Source organism: Mus caroli, unplaced genomic scaffold (assembly GCF_978045245.1).
Source record: "Mus caroli unplaced genomic scaffold, Mus_caroli_1 scaffold_3, whole genome shotgun sequence".
Classification (NCBI taxonomy): domain Eukaryota; kingdom Metazoa; phylum Chordata; class Mammalia; order Rodentia; family Muridae; genus Mus; species Mus caroli.
The window spans coordinates 62,011,460-62,034,661 of NW_028227258.1; the positions used below are offsets into that span (position 1 = coordinate 62,011,460).

The following is a 23,202-nucleotide window of genomic DNA, read 5'->3' on the forward strand; positions in this document are numbered from 1 at the left end:
GAAGGTATTGCCAAACAAATGCGCAGTCTCAGGCAATCTTATGAAAATCTTGCAGGGTCTCACAGAATCATTTTCAGACTTTGCAGCACGCCTCATCGAAGCAGCCGCTAGAATTTTTGGAGACCCTGATATAGCTATGCCTTTAGTAAAACAGCTAGTGTATGAGCAATGCACTAAGGAGTGTAGAGCAGCTATTATACCCTATAAACATAAAGGTTTAGAAGTTTGGATAAAGGTTTGCAGAGAGCTAGGGGGCCCGTTAACCAATGCAGGCCTGGCAGCAGCTGTGGTACAATTGGGTAGATCTAATAATGATACTTGTTATAAATGTGACCAGAGAGGACATTTTAGAAGACAATGCCCCGAAAATGAGAAAAGGACTCCATTAGATAAACCTAGACAGCCAGGAATATGCCATAAATGTAGAAAAGGAAAACATTGGGCTAATGAGTGCAGATCAACAAAGGACATAGAAGGCCGACCATTACAAGCAGGATATAATGGCACTAGGTCAAAAAACGGACAGGGGGGCCCGCATTCCCAGGGCCTTCAAATATATGGGGCTCTTCAGAAAGACCAGACGAGACCTTGGCCATCTCTCCATCATCTGAGAGACCACGAAGAGCCACTACTGGCTCCACAGGATTGGACCTCCACTCCACCACCAGACTCGTATTAACCCCACAGATGGGGGTACAGCCCATAGATACAGATTTTAAAGGCCCCCTTCCCAAAGATACTGTAGAACTATTGCTTGGCCATCCATCTTCTGCTTTAAAAGGATTACAAATTACCCCTGGAGTGATTGATCCAGATTATAAGGGGGTTGTGAAAATCTTAGTGACCTCCCCCAGTGGTATTTCAGCTATCTCTCCAGGAGATAGAATTGCACAATTATTACTATTGACAAGTTTGCATAAACATTTCCAGCAAATAATAAAATAAGAGGAGAGAGTGGACTAGGTTCTACAGGTTCTCGGTTCACTTTCTTATCAATGGAATTAGGAGATTGCCCTATGTTAACTTTGAAGGTTGAAGGACGATCCTTTCTGGGGTTGCTAGACACAGGTGCAGATCGCAGTATTATCTCCGCTCATGATTGGCTGCCAAAATGGCCTTCACAAACATCATCTCAAAGCCTCCACGGTCTAGGTTATAAAACTGCTCTCCTTATAAGTGCTAAGGAATTAACTTGGAAACATGAGGAAGGTAACTCAGGGAAATTTTTTCCTTATATTGTGGATATTCCTGTGACCCTATGGGGTAGGGATGTCTTAACCCAAATGGATCTTATACTAACTAATGAGTATTCCCCACAGGCCCGAGAAATTATATCTAATATGGGCTAAATCCCAGGAAAAGGCTTAGGAAAGTCATTACAAGGCATGACTAGGTCAGTGCCTGCAAAGTTCAAACAAGATAGAAAGGGATTGGGTTTTTCCTAGGGGCCGTTGAGGATGGTATACCCATTACTTGGAAAACAGAGGAGCCTGTATGGGTTCCTCAATGGCCTCTGTCCTCTGAAAAATTAGTAGCTTCCAGAGAATTAGTAGAGGAACAATTGAAATTAGGACATATTCAACCTTCCCAGTCACCTTGGAATACACCCATATTCGTGATTAAAAAAAAAATCAGGCAAATGGAGGCTCCTTTATGATCTTTGAGCCATTAATAATCAAATGCAGATTATGGGCCCCATACAGAGGGGTCTGCCCCTACTTTCTAGTTTGCCCAAAGAGTGTCCTATTATAATCACTGATATTAAAGATTGTTTTTTCTCTATTCCCCTTGCATTGTGTGATAGTGAGCGCTTTGCCTTTACCCTTCCTTCTGTAAATAATGAAGAGCCTGATAAACGATATCAGTGGATAGTTTTACCTCAAGGGATGGCAAACAGTCCTACTATGTGTCAACTTTTTGTAGGAGAAGCCCTACAACCTGTCCGTGATGCATTCCCAAAATTAAGGATAGTACATTATGTAGATGATGTCCTTCTTGCCTCAAAGAATAAAGAAAGTTTAGATGAAGCCTATATTAAGCTAGTAAAAGAATTAGAAATGAAACAATTATTTATAGCTCCTGATAAAGTTCAAATGGGAAATTTAGGAGAGTTCTTGGGTGCTCGAATTACTCCACATTTTATTACACCTCAAAAGATAGGATTACGTAAAGATCATTTAAAAACATTAAATGATTTCCAAAAATTGCTAGGTGATATAAATTGGATTCGTCCATATATGAGGCTATCAAATTTTGAATTAATCACTCTTTTTGATATATTGAAAGGTGATCCACAGCTTTTGTCACCTCGTGCTCTCACCCCTGAGGCCCGAGTAGCATTAGAAAAGGTAGAAAGGTGTTTAGAAAAGGCCAAACTGTATAGATGGAAAGAGGGAGAGGACATCCTCTTATGCATTTTGAAGACATTCCGTCAACCAACAGGAGTGTTGTGGCAGTCAGGTCCTCTATTGTGGATTTAACCTCATGTATCTCCCAATAAAACCCTTGAATATTATCCCATTGCTGTAGCTCAATTAGCAATTTTGGGCATTAAATCATGTATACAACATTTTGGAGCACCCCCTCAGAAAATCATTACACCTTACAATGCTAATCAAATACAGATTCTAAGTTCTTTGATAGATGATTGGGCTCTATTGCGCTGCAGTTTTGATGGGGAATTAGGTAATCATTATCCCAAAGATCCTTTGTTACAATTTTTTAGTGAACATCCAGTGATTTTCCCCAAAGTCACAGCATCTAAACCCATATCGGGTGCATTGGATATTTATACAGATGGTTCTAAAACAGGTGTTGGTGCCCTATGTGGTTAATTCTCAAAAACCCGTTCTTTTTTTTTCTTTTTTTTAAAATTTTTAATATTTTTTATTACATATTTTCCTCAATTACATTTCCAATGCTATCCCAAAAGTCCCCCATACCCCCCCACTTCCCTACCCACCCATTCCCATTTTTTGACCCTGGCATTCCCCTGTATTGGGGCATATAAAGTTTGCAAGTCCAATGGGCCTCTCTTTCCAGTGATGGCCGACTAGGCCATCTTTCGATACATAAGCAGCTAGAGACAAGATCTCCGGGGTACTGGTTAGTTCATCATGCTGTTCCCCCTATAGGGTTGCAGATCCCTTTAACTCCTTGGGTACTTTCTCTAGCTTCTCCATTGGGAGCCCTGTGATCCATCCAATAGCTGACTATGAGCATCCACTTCTGTGTTTGCTAGGCCCTGGCATAGTCTCACAAGAGACAGCTATATCTGGGTCCTTTCAGCAAAATCTTGCTAGTGTATGCAATGGTGTCAGCGTTTCGAAGCTTATTATGGGATGGATCCCTGGATATGGCAGTCTCTAGATGGTCCATAATTTCATCACAGCTCCAAACTTTGTCTCTGTAACTCCTTCCATGGGTGTTTTGTTCCCAATTCTAAGAAGGAGCATAGTGTCCACACTTTGGTCTTCATTCTTCTTGAGTACTACAGGAGGATCCAGCAATACCTCTCCTGGGCATATATCCAGAAGATGTCCCAACCGGTAAGAAGGACACATGCTCCACTATGTTCATATCAGCCTTATTTATAATAGCCAGAAGCTGGAAAGAACCCAGATGCCCCTCAACAGAAGAAAGGATACAGAAATTATGGTACATTTACACAATGGAGTACTACTCAGCTATTAAAAAGAATGAATTTATGAAATTCCTAGCCAAATGGATGGACCTGGAGGGCATCATCTTGAGTGAGGTAACACAATCACAAAGGAACTCACACAATATGTTTTCACTGATAAGTGGATATTATCCCAAAACTTAGGATACCCAAGATATAAGATACAATTTGCTAAACGCATGAAACTCAAGAAGAATGAAGACCGTTCTTTTTCAATACAATCCTGGCACCGCACAACTTACTGAATTTAAAATTGTGTTGGAAGTATTCAAAACTTTTAAGGAATCTTTTAATCTAGTCTCTGATTCGGCTTATGTAGTAAATGCAGTGCGTGCATTAGAAATTGCAGGACCATTAGACCTATCAGCCCTGTGTGCTCCATTTTATTAGAGTTACAAAAATTAATCTGGAAAAGAACACATGAATTCTTTATTCAACATATACGAGCTCACTCTACCTTACCAGGCCCTATCGCAGAAAGAAATGCCTTATTGGACGCTAGCACTCTCATGGAATTTATTGTTCATGCCACCCCACTGGAGCTTGCAAAAGATTTTCATCGATTGTATCATGTTCCTGCTGCTACACTTCAGCAGAAATTTGATATCTCTCGAGTCTCAGCACAAGATGTGGTGTTACAATGTCCACAGTGTGTACAATTTCACCTCCCTCCTCATGTTGGTATTAACCCTCATGGATTGCTTCCTCTAAAACTGTGGCAAATGGATGTTACTCATGTCTCAGCATTTGGAAGTTTAAAATATGTTCATGTTTCAATTGACACCTGTTCAGGTGTCATATTCGCCTCCCCCATGTCCTGTGAGAAATCCCACAACGTGGTTGGCCATTGCCTAGAAGCCTGGGCAGCGTGGGGAAGGCCAAATAGTTTAAAAACTGATAATGGCCCCACATATACATCAAAATTATTCCAAACCTTTTGCAAAATAATTCAGGTTAGTCACTCTACTGGCCTTCCCTACAATCCACAGGGCCAAGGCACTGTGGAAAGAGCACATCGAACCTTAAAAGATCTCTTACAAAAACAAAAAGGGGGAATGGCCCATGGCCAGCCACCCAAAGAACAATTATCTTTAGCCCTCTTTACTTTAAATTTTTTAATTCTGGATGAACATGGTCGTTCTGCTGCAGATAGGCATGCCATGACCTCGCCTATCCTTAAACAGGATGTCAAATGGAAAGATGTCCTAACTGGAAAATGGTATGGCCCAGATCCTGTTATTTTGAGATCCAGGGGAGCTGTTTGTGGTTTTCCACAAAGTCAAGAACACCCGATTTGGGTACCAGAGAGGCTGACGCGAAAATTACTCCCCCCGACAGAGATATAGATTGTAATAGTTCTGGAAGGAAGTGATTTTTAGCAGAATGTTGGCAGGGTATACTGCTGTGGTTGTGAAGCTTCTCACCTTTGTGCCTATAGTAGATTTTGAAATGTTTGCCACCTATGCCTATTAGGTGCCCCTTGTATAAAGTTGTATAAGCTAATTTCTCTCAGTCTCTTGAACAGATTCACCTCTTATCTGAGTAAGAAATTGGTCGGCTAATGCGGAGCAGTTGTCCAGAAAGCTGCTCCTCCAGATTGCCAAACTCAACAGCACTCGAATGGACCCTGTCACCTTGGGGGATTTCACCTCCTGGATCACCAATGCCTTCTCATAGTTTAAGGAGTGGGCGGGAATTTTGGCCTGGGGAGCAGTGGTCCTCCTGGGTTGTGTCTTTTGTGTCTGGCAAACGAGAGCACGCTCAGGACAAGGCAGTGGTGTACCAAGCATTGATGGCAATTAAAGAGGGTATCTCCCCTGAAGTTTAGTTCCTCTTTTGTAGAATTCGCCCTAGGTCATTTAGCAGTTACTGTCACACAGCACTGCAGTATCCAAAGACGGGCAACTTTCTTTATGCACAGACCAAGCTAAGACATGGGACCCAGTGGCGATAGGGTAACCCTAGGATGGGTAAGGCTGTGACATGAAAGGATTGATCTAAGACAGGAGCCGTAGCCGATGGACAGACTTGCCCAGACCTAGTCCAGCATCTTATTATTAAACAAAAAAGGGGGAGAGGTAGGCAGCGGCACGCCCAAAAGATGGCGCCGACCTCCAGTACACCGGCACTATAAACAACGCCATTGCACAGGCGCCAGCCCGAATCTGGCACCAGCCCCTCCCGAGCGGGTGTTACATATCAAAGTGCCGACAGACTGATGAATCCCAGGAGGACATGTAGCTCTCCCCAGTGCTGGGGTGGATATAAGCAGTCCTCCCGGCATTTCTGGGATCCCCCATAGCATGGAGGTGTTCCTGAAATAAAGAAAGGCTGTTGAGAAGAATCCGACCGTGTTGCGTCTTTTCTTGCTGGACAAAGTGGGTGCAACTGTGAGTGGTCTTGGTTTCTGTTAGTAAGATTCTTATGTTTGCCTTTAGCCATCTGGTAATCTCTTGAGTTAGTTATTATAGTTGTCATTGAGTAGAGCTTGTTCCTCCCATGATTCTGTTATCCTCTATGAGCAGACCTGGGAGACTACCTCTCTCCTGAGTTTCAGTGGTCAGAGTACTCTCTGCAGGCAAGATCTCCTCTTGCAGGGAAGGTGCACAGATCTGGTGTTCGGACCTGCCTCCTGGCAGAAGATGAAGACCCAAAATGGGGCCTGTTCCAGAAGCTGTGTCATTTCTGTCTGTCCCAGAAGCTGTGTAGCTTCTGTAGTGGGCACTCTCACCTACACACTCTAGTCTCTGAGAGATTCCTGACCAGAGATGGCTCCCCCAGGTGCTCAGGAAAAACCCTCCCTGGCAGGGTGGACACTTTTCCTCTTACAGGGAAGGTGTGTCGCTTCTGCCTGTCACAGAAACTGTTAGCTTCTGTAGTCCACACTTTCACCTGCACATACTAGGTTCTGAGGGATCTGGGAACCAAGATGGCTCCCCCAGGTGCTCCAGCAAAGCCCTTCCAGGCGGGGCAGACTTCTCTCCTCTGGCAGGGAAGGTGTCTGGATGTCTGGCGCCTGAAACAGGGTCTGCCCCAGAAGCTGTGTAGCATCTGTTTGTCCCAGAAGCTGTTAGCTTCTGTAGTCCACACTCTCGCCTGTGCAGACTAGTCTCTGAGGGATCCAGGAACCAAGATCAATTTAGTAGTTTCTTTTATCAATGTGGAGTGCCCTTGCATTTGGAGCATAGATGTAATATTCAAAATTGAGAGTTCGTCTTTGTAGATCTTACCTTTGATGAGTATGAAGTATCCCTCCTTATCTTTTTTGATAACTTTATGTAGAAAGTCAATTTTGTTTGATATTAAAATTGGTATTCAGGCTTTTTTCTTGGGACCATTTGCTTAGAAAAATTTTCCATTCTTTTACTCTGAGTTAGTGTCAGTCTTTTTCACTGATGTGGGTTTTCTGTAGGCAGCAAAATTGGTCCAGATTATGTATCCTTTCTGTTAGTCCATGTCTTTTTATTAAGGAATTAAATCCATTCATAGTAAGAGATGTTAGGGGAAAGTGATTGTTGCTTCCTGTTATTATTGTTGTTAGAGGTGGAATTATGTTTATGTGGCTATCTTCTTTTTGGTTTGTTGCAAGAAGGCTAATTTCTGGCTATTTCTAGTGTGTAGTTGCTCTCCTTGTGTTGGAGTTTTCCATTTATTTTCCTTTGAAGGGATAGATTTGTGGAAAGAATTTGTGTAAATTTATTTTTGTCATGGAATGCCTTGGTTTCTTCATTTATGGTAATTGAGAGTTTTGCTGGGTATAGTAGCCTTGGCTGGCATTTGTGTTTGCTTAGCTTGTGTACGACATCTGCCCAAGATCTTCTGTATTTCATAGTCTCTTGCGAGAAGTGTGGTTTAATTCTACTAGGTCTGACTTTATATGTTACTTGAACTCTTTCTCTTACAGCTTTTAAAATTCTTTCTTTGTTTAGTGCATTTGGTGTTTTGATTATTATATGATGGGAAATTTTTCCTTTATGGTCCAATCTATTTGGAGTCATGTAGGCTTCTTGTATGTTCCTCAGCTTCTCTTTCTTTAGGTTGGGGAAGTTTTCTTCTATAACTTTGATGACGATATTGGCTGGCCCTTTAAGTTGGGAATCTTTACTTTCTTCTACACCTATTATCCTAAGGTTTGGTCTTCTCACTGTGTCCTGAATTTCCTGGATGTTTTGGGTTAGGAGTTTTTTGCCTTTTGCTTTTCCTTTCAATGTTGAGTCAATGTTTTCTGTGGTACCTTCACCTGCGATTCTCTCTTCTATCTCTTGTATTTTGTTGGTGATTCTTGCATCTATAACTCTTGATCACTTTCCTAGGGTGTCTATCTCCAGAGTTGTCTCCCTTTGTGATTTCTTTGTTGTTTCTACTTCCATTTTTAGATCCTGAATGATTTTATTCTATTGCTTCACCTGTTTGGTTGTGTTTTCCTGTAATTCTTTAAGGATTTTTGTGTTTCTCTTTAAGGACTTCAACTTGTTTACCTGTGTTCTCCTGTATTGCTTTAAGGGAGTTATTTATGGCCTTCTTAAAGTCCTCTATCAGCATCATGAGATGGCATTTTAAATACAAATCTTGCTTTTCCAGTGTGTTGGGGGTATCCAGGACATATTGTTGTGGTAGAACTGGATTTTGATGATGCCATGTAGATTTGAGTTCTATTGCTTATGTTTGTGTACTTACCTTTGCCATCTGGTTATCTCTGGTGATGGTAGGTATTACTGTCTCAGGCTTGAGCTTGTCCCTCCTGTGGGCTTGGAATTGTGTGTCAGTACTCCTGGGAGACCAGCTATCCTCTGCCAGGGCCCGTGCACAGAGGTCTGGGAAACATACCCAGGTCCTGGGTGCAGGTAGCAGCTGGAAGACCCTGTCCCATCTACTGTACCGCTCCTGTGCCTGTGAGCAACCATCAGACTGAGCACAGGGACCACAATGGAGGAGCTAGAGAAAAGACCTAGGAAGCTAAAGGGGTTTGCAGCCACATAGGATGAAAAACAATATAAACCAATAAGTTTATAGGTCCCAGAGGTCCCAGGGACTAAGCGACCAGCCCAATAGTACACAACGAGGAAAACATGACTCAAGTAGCATATGTAGCACAGGATGGCCTTGTGGGACATCAATGAGAAGAGAGGCCCTTGGTCCTGTGAAGGACCTATGCCACAGTGTAGGGGAATGCCAGGACACAGAAGCATAAATGGGTGGGTTAATGACCAGGGTGAGGGGTAGAATAGGGGAGTTTTGGAGGGGAAATGAGGAAAGCAGATAACATTTGAAATGTAAATAAAGAAACTATCTAATTTAAAAAGAAATAATTTTTATGTCATAAGCTAGCACAGTTTGGTCAACAAAAAAATTATCTGCTTTCTTTCTTAATATTTTGAAATTTTGTATAGATAAACTAGCCAAAATTTTATATCTGGTCCTTACACTTACATTAAATTGTCTATTCCTACTTGGTAACAATTAGCTACCAAATAGTGGCCTTGTTTCTAAACTAAAAGAAATGTTTTCATTGATCAGGAATTTGTTCCAAGCAGTCTTTCTCTGTCTACTATGATGAGACCATGAAACATAAAGGTCTAACAGAGATCTAATTGCAGATTTTATTCTTTAGGGTGCTTGAGATTACTTGTATCAGTTCAGGAATATTAAAAAAATTCTTATCAGGTATTGTGAAATCAATAATTCATCTACACAGCATTACTATATGATAGTATGTCTTCTTATTGATTCTGAAGGAAATCTACCCAATATGGAAGGTTGATGCCCAAGAAACATTAGGGTATGTAATCGTAACAGGAAAGTCATATCAGCAACAGGAAACAATCCTGAGATAAAGTAACTAAGGACCCTGAACTCTCAGAGCTCACCCATCATGCCATGCATAAAGGTGGACCATCTCCAGAAAACTCATTTGCTTGCCTTAGCCTTTCCTAGATGGCTTCTGTCAGGCTTCCCTCCTGCACTGCCCTGAACATGATCCTCCATAGAATCAGAAAAAAAAAATCTTTAGAGACACGCGGGATGCTACCTGTGCCTCAATACATGCTTCTACTCAGAAAAGGGAGAAGCAGAACTGTCCTCAGCATCAATTTCTGTTGTGTACTACTATCCTATGAGCCAAACAACTGCTGTCTTTGGTAGTCCATCTGCGTCTAAATGCAGATCTTCTCACCTGGAAGGCTCTATGCCCTGGTGTAGGGAAATGCCAGGTCTAAGAAGTGGGAGTGGGTGGGTTGATGAGCAGGGGTATGGGGAGGGGAGAGGGGCAAGGGGATTTTCAAACGGGAAAACAGGAAAATGAATAACATTTGAAATGTAAATAAAGAAAACAACTAATAAAAAATAAGTTGATAAAAATCATCTCAGCTGGATAATCTTCTTGACCTTGTAGAATAAGGTGCAAGGAGGATCATGGAAAACTAACTTGAGCATCCAACCACTCCATATCATATTATGTTCCATTCTACTCTAATTGCATGTGGCCTAAGGGGGAGACTGAGATGTATAGATGGGGATGACTATGGTGAGAAAAGCTTCATCTATTCACCTGTGATAAGGTTATTACCCTGCTAGTCAAAGACACACCATTATAGCATTTTTCAGGAAACAACCACACTCATATAAGTAACTCTCATTTATGCACGGAAAGTAATTTCAGTAAACCGATTTGTATGACAAGGAGTAAGTTGATGGTATTGGGCCTTGATGTGTCAATGGAATATTAGACCAGTGGGGAGAAAATATTTGTGTCTCCTCAAGGGAAAAAAGTTTAGCAACAACTTCCAGTGTCAGCATCACTGAAAGTTCTAGACCACAACTGGGTGTCTGGTCATCCCCAGCTCTGAGTTTGAACGTTTCCATTTACACAGTGAAGGCATATTATGAGTCTGAGAAAAATGAAGCAAAACATTTAAACTCTATCCAGAGTTTGTCTCCCACTGAGCATGAGCCGAAGAACACTACCCTTCCTTCATATTTAATTGTTTCTCCTTCTTTCTCCATATTCACATCTCCCCCTGTCTACTGTCATCTCTGCTATCAACATTAGCCTATTTCCTTCTTGCAATCTCCCTATATTGTCCATCTAGGTATGACTGAAAAGAGAGAAGTAATGAAGGCACAATTGAGATATGACAAGGATCAGTGAGTAAAGGCATTTGGCATCAAGCTAGACCACCAGATTCCATCTCTGAAATCACCCTGGAGGAATTAGAGAACTGACTTCAGCCATATTTTCCAAGTTATGCATGTGAACGTACACAGACACATAGACACACAGATACACACATAGACATTCACACAGGAAATAAATAATAAATATGAATGAATAGATGTGAATAAATAAATAATTAATAAATATAAATGAGAAAAGAAATACATTTGGATGGGTTATAACATGGTTCCTGGCTGAACAAAAAAGCAAAACCCAGAAAACATGCCATGTACACAGAGACAGTGACAATTGAAAGCAGACATGTGCTTGGCAAACTTGAAGGGATTAAAATGATACTTTCCAAACGTGGATGTTGTCTCTTCTGACTTAAGGTACTACAGTCTGCACAAGAGTTTTACTTAGCACTGAGATTTCCTTATCTCCTCTTCAGTAACATATTTCTACACACAGAAATCCACATAAAACAAAATTGGAAAATATTCTATGTAAGCACAAGATCTGTAAGTTAAACAAACATACAAAAATGACAATACCATTGAGTTCATTTGGTGTTGGCCAAATCCTGTTGAATGTGAGGACTCTCTTCCAGTGTGCTTTGTATGCTCAGTGAGACGTCTTTACAAATCAAAATATTTTTTTCTTTGAAAGCCTTTGTCAATTGAAGATAGCTTCTGAGTTACAGAAGGAGGCATGTCTCTGCTTCTATTGTCAGCACTGGAACCATATCTGGCTTATTTCTGTGCAGGTACAGTACATGTTTCCAACATTTCTATGGGTTCATATCTGTGTAATTCCTGTTGTATCTGGAAAACCTTGGTTTTTTGTGTCCTTCGTCCCCTCTGGCTCTTAGAATATTCCTGTGTGATTTTCTGCACAATTCCCTAGGGAAGATAGAGATTTGATGAAGACAACCCATTTAAGATTAACTGTTCACAGTCTCTGCTCTCTGCTTAATGTCCAGCTGTGTCTCTGATGAAGGAAGGAACTTCTCTGAAGACAGCTGAACAAGTTGCTAATTGATGAGCATAGCAGATATCATTAGGAGACATTTAATTGCTAAATACCTTTACCCCAACTATAATATTTGGTTTCCTTGAGGTCCCTGGTCGGCCTATTCTGATTCTTGGACACTGGAACAATGTCAGGCATGGGTTATATCTCAGAGAGGAGATCTTAATTACAACCAGAGTGTGTTTGCTTGCTGCCACAACTTTTGTGCCACAGTCATACCTGGTTATCTTTGCAGGTATGTCTCAATTGTTGATTGCAGATGCTGTAGCTAGGCAGGTATTGACCTGTCTCCTCTGGTAGCACACAGAATATCTTCCACTACCATGAGCACTTGTATCCAGTAGGTATTCAGTAGGTAGGCAACAGCTCAACTTCTCCATATTCAGTGAGTAAAAAAGACATTATCTTTAAGCTTAGAACCTTACCACCAGTTTGTGGCCAGCTATCTTTGGCCTTGAAAATGATTGGGGTATTTGGAGGTTTCCATAGGGCCCCTGTGTCCAACAACTTAACTAGAATTAATACATTACCAGCACTGGTGAATTACATTGTTGGTGAGAGGTGTTTAATTAGGGATTTGTCTCCCTGTACTTGATAATTCCAATTTAAATATATTTCATACAATATATGTTTTGTTTTTAAAAGCTTCCACCCTATTAAGTGTCCATGAAATTGCTCAAATGGCAATAGATTTAGCTGTCCTTCCCAGAATTCTTCACCTCCCTCTCCCCCTCCACCTTAGATCTTCCCAATCCTTCTCTCCCAATTTAACCCCATCTATTTTATTTCCCATTCCCAAAAAGAGTTTCCCTAAATGCTAATGCCTTATCTATAATGAACCTCTGTGGTTATAAGGATAGTAGCTTGCTAATCAAAGATGTAGCAGCTAACAAATACCATATTTGGTTTTGGGGGCCAGCATTACCTCATTCAGGATGATCTTCTCTAACTCTGTCTACTTAGCTACAAACATTTCTTTTTGTTTGTCTGAGTTCAATGGAGATGGAACTGGGAGGACTTAAAGAGTGGTAAATGCAGGTGAATTCAATCAAAATCTATCCTATGAAATTGTAATACATTCAATAAAATATTAATAAAGGGAGTTGAATCCAAATTGCATATAAGAATTAGTAGAAAATATTAAGATTTTCTGTAAATAAAGAGGTTAAACTGTTGGAGTTTTGCCTATTACAATACCTTAGCTAAACCTCACGTTGGATTGATTTCTTTAAATGTGTTTTCAAACACTTATTTCTCTCCCAACATTCTGAGAATTACAAAATGTCACACTGAGCTAGAGCCAGCTAAGATAAAGAGACTACCAAACAAACATGAACAGTGAGATTTTTTGCAATCAAAATCATGCAGAAGAGAAAATACAGAGGGACAAAAAAAAAAAACTCTACATGTTAATCCTTTATTGGAGGTCCAAAGATACAAGGCATTTGTTCCCAGTGTTATTCTACACAGAGAGGGGGAGGCCAGATTTCTATGGAGAGAGGCTATCAGCATCCCAAGACATCCCTGTTCACTTGTCAGGTTCCCAATTCAGCCACAAGGTGGTGGGGGTGCAATGACCAAATTAATGCCTTTCTGTAACTCTTCCCCTCCCCTTGCTTGATATTGTAATAATGCCTTCAAAACAAATAACATCGTGTTTATTTTCACAGCTACATAAAGTATATTCCCTATACAGAAGTGATTCATTGCATTCATAATTTCAGTATTCAATGTGTGGTTTTTATTAATACAAAGCTATCAAAAGCAAAATTACCATGAAAAGTGGCAGAGAGACAAGGAGAGAGAGACAGAGATACAGAGAGAGAAAGAGAGACAAGGAGAGAGTGAGACACAGGAGAGAATTGGCAAATAGCATCATCAAATCAGGGGCTTACACTATCCAGCAGATAAGATTAGAGTAACCAAAGTGGGAAAGTAAGCTAAAGAAACCTTAAATAAGGCTCTTAATACATCCAGTAGAAACAACTAAGGAGGCTCTGTAGAAACAGTCCTGCTGAAGCTCCAGAGGTTCATGGTGTTTGGAGGCAAACATCCACATAGGCTTACATGTTTAACCCCGAGGTCACTATGGGTACAAATTCTACAAAGCATTAGGAGGTGTGGCTTTGTTGACAGAGGAATGTCACTGGAAGTGAACTTTGAGATTTCCAAATAATCCTACTGCCTCTGTTCTTTGAGTCCAGATCAAGAAGGGAACTGTGCCTGCCTTCAGGATCTAAAACCCTTGGAAACAAGAAGTAAGTCCATTAATTGCTTTCTTTATAAGTTGCTTTGGCTGAGGTGTTTTGTACCAGCAATACAAGTAAAGAACATGCTGCCTGGTAGGGAGGTTTTTACTTCCTTGTATGAGCTTCCAGTGGTCATTCCCACAGTATGTAGATTTCTATCAAGAAAGAAGCAATAGTAACTTCCATTGGCACAGTTGTTCTAGTAGTTCTCAAAAACAAAATGTTTTGAATAACCTTTACTTTTTTCTGAGCCTTCCTTCCATATCACATGTGTGACGGAGGTGGATATATTTCTGAGAACATTGTTTAAAGGACATTTTATGTCAACATGCTTGAGTCTGAAATCAGAGAACTCAGCTTGATCTCAGATTTGGCTCTCAATATGTGTAAAAGAGTACTTGTGTATTTTTTCCACTAGAAGCAGTAACAGGATGTGCCTTCTGCTAATACATTCATCTCCATTCCTTGCCCACTAGGTATCCAAGGCTACTCACTTCAACACCTCCATGTCTTATCCATGACTAAGAACACTATTCTTATAAATATGTTCAGTGTCATTTACCACATGTTATACCTAACCTCTGTTAACAGTGTTTGACCAAGCAGGAGACTCAAAGTAATTGAACAGAATATACATGTACAACATAAGCAGATTTTAACAAATAGCTAAAAGAAGGAGGAAAGGTGAGACAAGAGGCAGAATGCTATGAATATAAATATACTTGTGAATTGAAAGTATTTAATGAAAGAATTTTAAAAGAGCAAGGTGCATAATCCTGATGAGAATTAGGAAGCAGAAATCCACTGGGACTCTATGGTAGAAAAATTAATCACCTTTATAGATAACAGAAAGGGAGAGAGGGGGAAATGGAGGGAGGATAAGGAGAGAAGCAGTGAGGGAGAGAAATATTCTTCACTACCACTTGGAAAACAAAACATGTACATGACAGAACCTTCAGGGAAGCCCTTCTTTTTGACATTTGATGCCCTGTAAATGAGTAACCTGAACCACTTCCACTTGCTTAGAGCTACTTTTTGCTGGGAATCTCCAGCATGCTGGAGAGAGTTAAATAATGGTTCAAGACACTTCTCACAGTTGATTTTGACTGTTAAATAACCTATTGATCATCCCACAAATTTATCTAGACTTCAGTAGAATACCTGAGGACCTACAGCAACAACTGGTACTCATATCTACATTGGTGTAATATGAGCATGCATGAACTCGCAGAAGGTAAAAAGGAGACAATGTCCATAAAGGGAGACTTATGTTCTCCATGTCGAGTATATTCTAACAGGGGTGAGCAGTCCTGTCTCTACAGCTTTACTATTGGTAGCACACATGGTCTCTCAGTCAAACTGTTTCCACCTGTTGGCTATGTATCTCTCTCTATTTGCTTCATATTACACAACTGTTATATATTAGTGCTGCACAGAAGGCCATGCTCCACCATCAGAGCCCTGTACATCAGTATCTTAGGGTTTCCCAAAGTGAATCCAATCTTACTACAATTTACTCTTGAGTTTGCAGTCTTTCTTTAAAATGGAAATAAAAGCTTCCATGATACAAGAAACTTACATTGCAAAAACCTGGAAACTAGCATTATGTAAAGGATGCCAAGTTCTAATGAAAAACCTAGTAGCAGTGAGATCCTGCTTGACCAAGCCTGCAAAGATGATACTCAGCCTTTAGTGAAAACCTTTAATCCCTCTGGCTGGAATAAAGGTATGTGTTTAGAACACATCTTTAATCCACAAAAATGAACATAAACTTAGTTTGCAGACAGAAGCACCCATGTTTGAAAGAACCAGGGCTGAACTGTAACCTTCAAAGTCACCCTACTAGGGCTTCCCAGTGTCATCAATGCCTTTCAGGTTTGTAGCACTCTAAAAATTAGGGTCCAAAATAAATTGTGTGGCTGCAGAGATGACTAAGTGGTTAAGAGTACTTGATAGTCTTACAGCAGACCAATGTCCTGTCACCATCACACAGATGGCAATTCACAAATGTGGGGAGGGGAAGCAAGCTCTTATGTTAAAAGAAATATGAGAGAATAGAATCTGGAGCCATTTTTAGTCACCATGACTGGAAACATAGATTTAGATAGCTCCAAATGCCACATTCCAACAAGGAAGAAATTTCACAATATTATTTTCATTTACTAGAACAAGAAAGTTATAAATCAAGGCAATATTAAAATTCATTAGTGAGCTAACCAGAAGGGCAGGTACAGCAAGATGTGCAAACTATTCTACAGACATAAGATGCTAGCTGATGACATTCCTGGCTCTCGGACTGCTAGAAGTTAATATTCTGCTAAGTGAGTAGATTTTAGGAGCTTTGTAGTTATTATCACAAGATGTTAAGTTTCTAGTTAATAGCTTATTTATTAACAAGAGATGTTAGTTCATATACAAAGTGGGACAAAGTATGGATATTGCATAATGCAAACTAGCCAAAGATAAATAATTAGCCCCTAACCAACTAATTACACTGGAAAATTCCTAGAGTTGATAAGACTTAAAGCAAATAGCAGGATAGAAAATTAACACACAAAAATCAATAGCCTCCTATATTCAAATGACAAATAGACAGAGAAAAATATTCTGGGAAGCAAAACCCTTCCCAATAGCCCTAAATCATATAAAATATCATAGAGTAACTCTAAACAAGTAAGTAAAAGACTGTATGATTAAAAACCTTAAGACAATGAAGAGAGTTTCAGAATATGGAAAGAGATTCCATGGTCATGGGTCAGTAGGACTAAACTAATAACAAGGGTAATCCTAAAAAAAGCAATCTGCAGTCTATGCAGTTCCAACCAAAACTCCAATCCTCATATGTACACACATAAACATAGAAAAACTAAGATACATAAAACATTGCAGAATTTAAAGAATAGCAGGAGGTATCACTATTCCCAATTTTAAGTTTTACTATGGAACTATATTAATAAAAACAGCATGGTATTGGAACAAAAGCAAACAAAATCAATGAAATCAAATTGAAGACCTAGACACAATCCACATACTCATTGAGATCAGAATCCTAATAAAGAATACAGAAGTACACACTCAAAAATAAGACAGCATCTTTGACATTTGGAGCTGGACAAACTGGATGGCTGCATGCAGAAAATACACATAGATCTATACTTACTATACTGCACACACACACACACACACACACACACACACACAAACAACCTCAGAATTAATAGAGGTACACTGAAGTTGATAGAAGAGAAAGTGGGGAATAGGCATGAACTTATTAGCACAGGAAAGCACCTTCTGAACAGAACATTGTAGCAAATGCTCTAAGATCAATAATTAACAAATAGGATTTAATAATGCTGGTAGGGTTCTGCAGGTTAAAAAACACCAGAATGTTGACAAAGCTGCAATCTACAGAATGGGAATACATTTTACCAACTACATACTCAATAGAGGTCTAATATCCAAATTATGCAGATAATTCAACAAACTAGATAACAAGAAAACAGCCCAACTAAGAATAATGTACTGATGGATGTACATGTAGAATTCTCAAAAGAGGAAACTCAAATGGCTGAGAAAAACTTAAGAAATGTTGGGGAGTTGGAGAGATGGTTCATCAGTTAAGAGTGCTGACTGCTGTTATGGAGGTCCTGAGTTCAAATCCCAGCAACCACAGGGTGACTCACAACCATCTATAATGAGATATGATGCCCTCTTCTCGAGTTTCTGAAGTCAGCTACAATGTACTTACATTAAATAAATAAATAAATAAATAAATAAATAAATAAATAAATAAATATTTTTAAAAAGAAAAAAAAAAGAAATGTTGGTCTTCCCTAGCTGTGAAAGAAATGCAAATGAAAACTACTTTGAACTTTGTTATACAACTTAGAATACCTAAGTTTAGTATAACAAGTGATAACTCATCCTGGTGAGGGTGTAGAACAAGGGTACGACTTGTTCATTGCTGGTGAGAGTATGAATTTTTCCAAACAGTGTGGAAATCAGTGTGATTTCCTCAGGAAGGTGGAAATTGATCTACCTCAATTCTCAGCTATACCACTCTTGAGCACTAAAGACAACTCATCCTGCCACACAGACACTTCCTCAGGAATGTTGACTGCTGCTCTTTTGATAAGAGCCATAATTTGGAAAAAGGTTAGATGTTCATCAACCAATGAATGGGTAATGAAAATGTGGGAAAACCATTGGGAGGAGAAATGACATCCCAAATATTGTAGGTAAATCAATGGAAATAGAAAAGAAATCATCCTGAGTGAGAGAACTCTGATCCAGAGAGTCAGCTATGGTATGTATTCCCTTATATGTGGATGTTAGTTATCAAACCATCAGTAAAAAGCTACAATCTATAGAACCACAAAATTTAGGTATACAGGAAGGGATTTGGGGTAGACAGATAGATCTACCTAGAAAAGAAAAAAGGAATAATTGAATATGAATGGATGAAGGGCAGAAACTGGAGTGAGAATATTAAGGTGAGAGAGTCTGGAAAAGAGGGGAACAGGGAAAAAATTCAGGGTGAGTGTTAAATTAAGGGCCACTGGAAGGGGAGTAGGGAAATTTAATACAGTAGGAGAATTCTGAAGTATGTATGTATATATATATATATATATATATATATATATATATATATATATATATATATATTCTAAATAAAATCAACAGATAATGGGGGAACCAAAATTGAATTGAATATCTATTTTTGCCACTTGAAACTTCAAATATCAGAACCAGGTCAAATCTAACTGGGTTGTTGGCGAAAGGGGTCCAATGGAAACCACTGAACAACCTAAGCTGTTGCCAAAAAGTAGGTTGCTCTCCACAAACTGACAGCAAGGACCCATTGCTGAAGAAAACATCTATAAAACCATTAAAAATCCAGAAGTCAAACTGGTGTCTACCTAGAGCCTTCATTTCTATATGTTGGCATCTTTCTCTTTGTAATGTGTCCTTACACTACCATGTCTCATGAAAACACCAAACCAGCCACAAATCCTTTGGTATACAATGGTGTCCTGCCTACAACATATGTTAGTAGTAACAATGAGCTTGTGGGAGTAACAAGGCAGTGTCTGATCTGATTTAAGACCCACTGTATGAGCAGGAACTCATACCCAGCATTGCTTAGGTGAGCAGAACACAGACTAGGTAGCCAAGAGACCTCAGGTAAAACCAAATATTACTTCTCCTAAAGAGGAAAAGAGCACTCATAAAATGACACCTGAGGACATTCTGATAGGGCATGGCTCAGCCATCGTTAGGGAAGTATCATCCTGCAGAGGATGGGAGCACATAGAAATAACCACAGTCAGGCACTGCAGAGAATGAGAGACCTTGGAACACTCAGTCTTAAATGGGAGGTCTCCACCAAATCCTCCCTCAGGGCACAGGGAACCCCATGGAAGAGAAGGCAAAGTGAGTGTAAGAGACAGAGGGGATGGACAACACCGAGAAATAACAAGGCCTTCTAAAATCAAAATGATCCACACACATATGAACTCAGAGAGATTGATACAGTATGCACAGGGACTGCACAGATCTGCAACAACTGGGGTCCTAGAACTGAATGAAGTGGTCATATGCTTTGATTCATAACTTCGAAGCAATCTCCAATGGATACACTTGTCAAATAAAATTTTGTTTGATCCAAGGGAGGTTCAGTGAGAGAACAAACTATTCTTAAAAGTAGAGTGCATGCCCAGAAGAAGTAGGCCAACAAAGTCTAAATCAACTGTTTCTTTTGAGATTCTTTGTCTCATAAGGTTATGTCAGGGCTCCTCCTTTTTTAAAATTTCACTTAATAATCCTTATATCATTTTATTTCCTTTATATAAAAATTTTCTACACTTTTTACCCTAAAGATTCTTTGCATATTTATTATAACTTCCCATTTAGTGTTTTTAGGGGATTTCTACATACAAAAACCAGTGGGCCCCTATTTCTCATACCTTCTCTTGGATTTTTGTCATTGTATTTGTTTGTTTCAGTGGATAGAATAGCAATGATGGTTCATAGATATCTTTCAATGGGCTTCTAGTATAATAGTTACCTCTCTTATTCTTAATTATATTATAGAAATGGACACATATCTAATTGCAGATATTCACCTATCTAGTCCTGGAACCTAAGTAAGTACTATGTATATATACACAACATTCAGACAATATGAAGTAAGCATCTAAATATGAACCAGAGCAATATATGTGCTCTCCTATATATAGCCAATGCTACTGCACCTGTAGAAAATATCTCTACAATACCATAATGTAGACCTCACTCTGGGCTTGGTGTAAACATTCACCACAAACAGGCTGGGAGCTTTTTCCATGCATGTATGTGCACCTTTTGAATTCTCATTCATATTTGGTCACCTATGAAGATCACAGTCAAGAACCTCATAATGGAATCACAAAATGAAATAAACTATTCATAATCCTTTAAATAAATTCTCAATTTTGTGTTGGGCTGCATTCATAGCTATTCTTGTCTACATGGGTACATGGGTTATCGATTGGACAAGACTTAGAGTTTTTCTGCCCTAGGACAATTTACTCATCTATAGTTGTCAATCTAAACAATGAAACAACCATTAGATTATTGCATGGAATAATGATATTTCCTTTAGATGAACATGTGCATTCACTGCAGTGAACTATAAGATGTACAAAGTAGTACATTGATGTCTTATGAGTCAACTACTGTAAAGCACTTTAAAATGGTAACAAAAGGTATTATATTTAACACACTGAAAAAAAAACACTCTGGCTGGTTATTGATTAACCATTGTTGTACATTTGACTTAACCTGGAGACATCTAGAAAGAGGAAACCTCTGTTGGCTCAGCCTCCTAAGCTTGTTTGTAGCTGAACACTTAGACATTACTAGAAGTTAACACATCAAACAAGGGAGTAGAAGCCTTGTTCCCATTTCTCTTTCCTCAGCCTGCATATCACTTCCTCTGGATCCTTTATAAATGTGACCCTGGGTTTCTGAAGTCAGATCTATGAAGCTGAAAAGAATAACTATATACAGTGAGAATATTTAGGAATAATGTGTGCAAGTGGTTTCTCATAAGCACAAGTAAGGCAATCCAGAGTTTGTAATTGGCATCTAAGATGAGAGAGACAGGCTTAGGGAACAGTCTTAAGTAGTGTCTCAGTGTCAAAGATGACCTAAGATAGAGATTGCATATCTGGTGTCCAGTGCATATGTGTATTCTGGTTTTGATTTTATTTTTTTCCTTGTTTCTTAGAGAATATCCCACAAGATTTGGTACCAGAGAATTGATGTCTTATGAGAGAAATGGGTGAATTTAGCTTCAGGACATTTTTTTCTAGTGTGTAAGTGTAGTAGCAATTCCATGACTCTTTACACATTGAATCAATCCACAGGAACACTTTATATCACATCTATATCCTCAACAATCTGATTCCTGTGTTGACCATGCCTGGGTGGAGCTGCCTGGTGACAGGAGCAGGAGGGTTTCTTGGCCAGAGGATTGTCTGAATGTTGGTGCAGGACGAAGAGTTGCAGGAGATCAGAGCCCTGTTCAGGACCTTCAGTCGAAAACATGAAGAGGAATTGTCCAGTAAGTGATTTAGGGGTTGGGGGACATGGACGGGGTGTAAGGAAGGCTCTCTTGTCTATAGCAAAAAATTCAGGTGGATCTGTAAACAACATTTGCAGTTGGCACAGCACAAAAGTTACAGTATAGTTGGATAAAGTGAATTCAGGTCTCATACACAACTGGTCATGGCAGGCCCTGGGCCTAAAGGTCTCTCTCCTATTTAGACACTGCAGATCAGTTTTCTCCTTTGCTGGAAGCTCTTTTATGTCCTAAATGGAATGTACTTGTCAATATTTACAACATTTTGCAATATGTTGTAATACTAACAAAAGATTATTGAACTAGAGACCTTAGCAGTGGATCTAAGCCTCTTTGATAATCCTAATCTGCTTTATATTTAATTTTTATTAAAGACTAGAGAGAGACTGCAGTTCATAGCAGGAAGTGCTTATAGTATTAAGGTACACTTAGGAAGGCTGTAGGGAAGGGGAGTGAGGAAGGAGAGAAGGAGATTAGAGAGCACATAGTGAGGGCCAGTAGGACTTCATATGTGTCATCAGGAATCCTCCAGTGCCTTTCCCAGCATTCCATCTCTCTGCCATTTACTCTCAAAGAAAGTGACTGAGTGCTTTGCTAGAGAGGGATGTTGTTGTTGTTGTCTCTTCCCACACCAAGGCCCAAGGGTAAGCACTGAGTTGATAGTGCAGGCTCCCACGTGCTCTATTCTCTCATCCTTTGTGGAGGTAGTTGTGGAAGAGCCTCAGGTCCTACTGGGAGACCATTATGAATGCCACCTCTTCTTCCACACTCTCCAGAGTTCTTTTACACCCATTGCTTGGATCCCGCCACACATCACTTGGTTTTGTCAGGTTGAGTCTGGATCAGATCACCTATCAGACATCCCATAGTTTGATGTTTGATTGCCCCTTCTCCCCAAGATGAGTCTTATCCTCTAGATGATCTGACTAGGTCCTATGAAGAAAGAAGGTGATGGAGGCATGCCTTTCTTACTTTTCTGTTGCTAGGATAAGACACTGTGCAAGGCCATTTATAGAAAGAAGAGATTACTGGAAACTTCCAGTTTCACAGGGTTAGAACCTTTGACCATCATGACAGGGAGGATAGCAGCCGACTGATGGGCATGGCATTGTGGCAGTAGCTAAGAGTTCATATCTAGATCAACAACCACAAGGCAGAGAACAAAGTGGGAATGATACAAGTCTTTGGAGACCTCAATGGCTATTTCTAATGTCACACCTACTCCAACAAGGCCACACCTGCTAACATTTCCAGCAACTTGGGACTAAGTATTCGGAGATATGAACCTACTGAGTTGTTCTCATTCAAATCACAAGTCTATGTTGAAACCGTCAGAACACATTTGAGGTTTATAAAGAGTGCCTCACATTTATCTAATTTCATTAATTTCATATGTTTTTATAATTAGCAACTCAAGATACTGAACCAGTATTGTTGGGTTAAAAGGAAGATTGTTCAGAGT

At 39.7% G+C, this 23,202-nt stretch overlaps 1 protein-coding gene across 2 annotated transcripts in view; it reads left to right on the plus strand.

Annotated features, from left to right (window-relative positions):
* The first annotated feature begins 14,025 nt into the window (after nucleotides 1–14,025).
* The window catches only part of LOC147005487 (NADPH-dependent 3-keto-steroid reductase Hsd3b5-like), a 47,536-nt gene continuing 38,359 nt past the window's right edge, over nucleotides 14,026–23,202 (plus strand). The window contains exons 1-2 of one of the 2 annotated variants that reach the window (XM_085835623.1): nucleotides 14,026–14,125; nucleotides 21,526–21,722. In XM_085835623.1, coding sequence (XP_085691749.1) covers nucleotides 21,641–21,722 — 82 coding nt within the window. In that variant the 5' untranslated portion in view covers nucleotides 14,026–14,125; nucleotides 21,526–21,640. The remainder of the gene's footprint in view (nucleotides 14,126–21,525; nucleotides 21,723–23,202) is intronic. The other variant, XM_085835622.1, reaches the window with a different exon arrangement.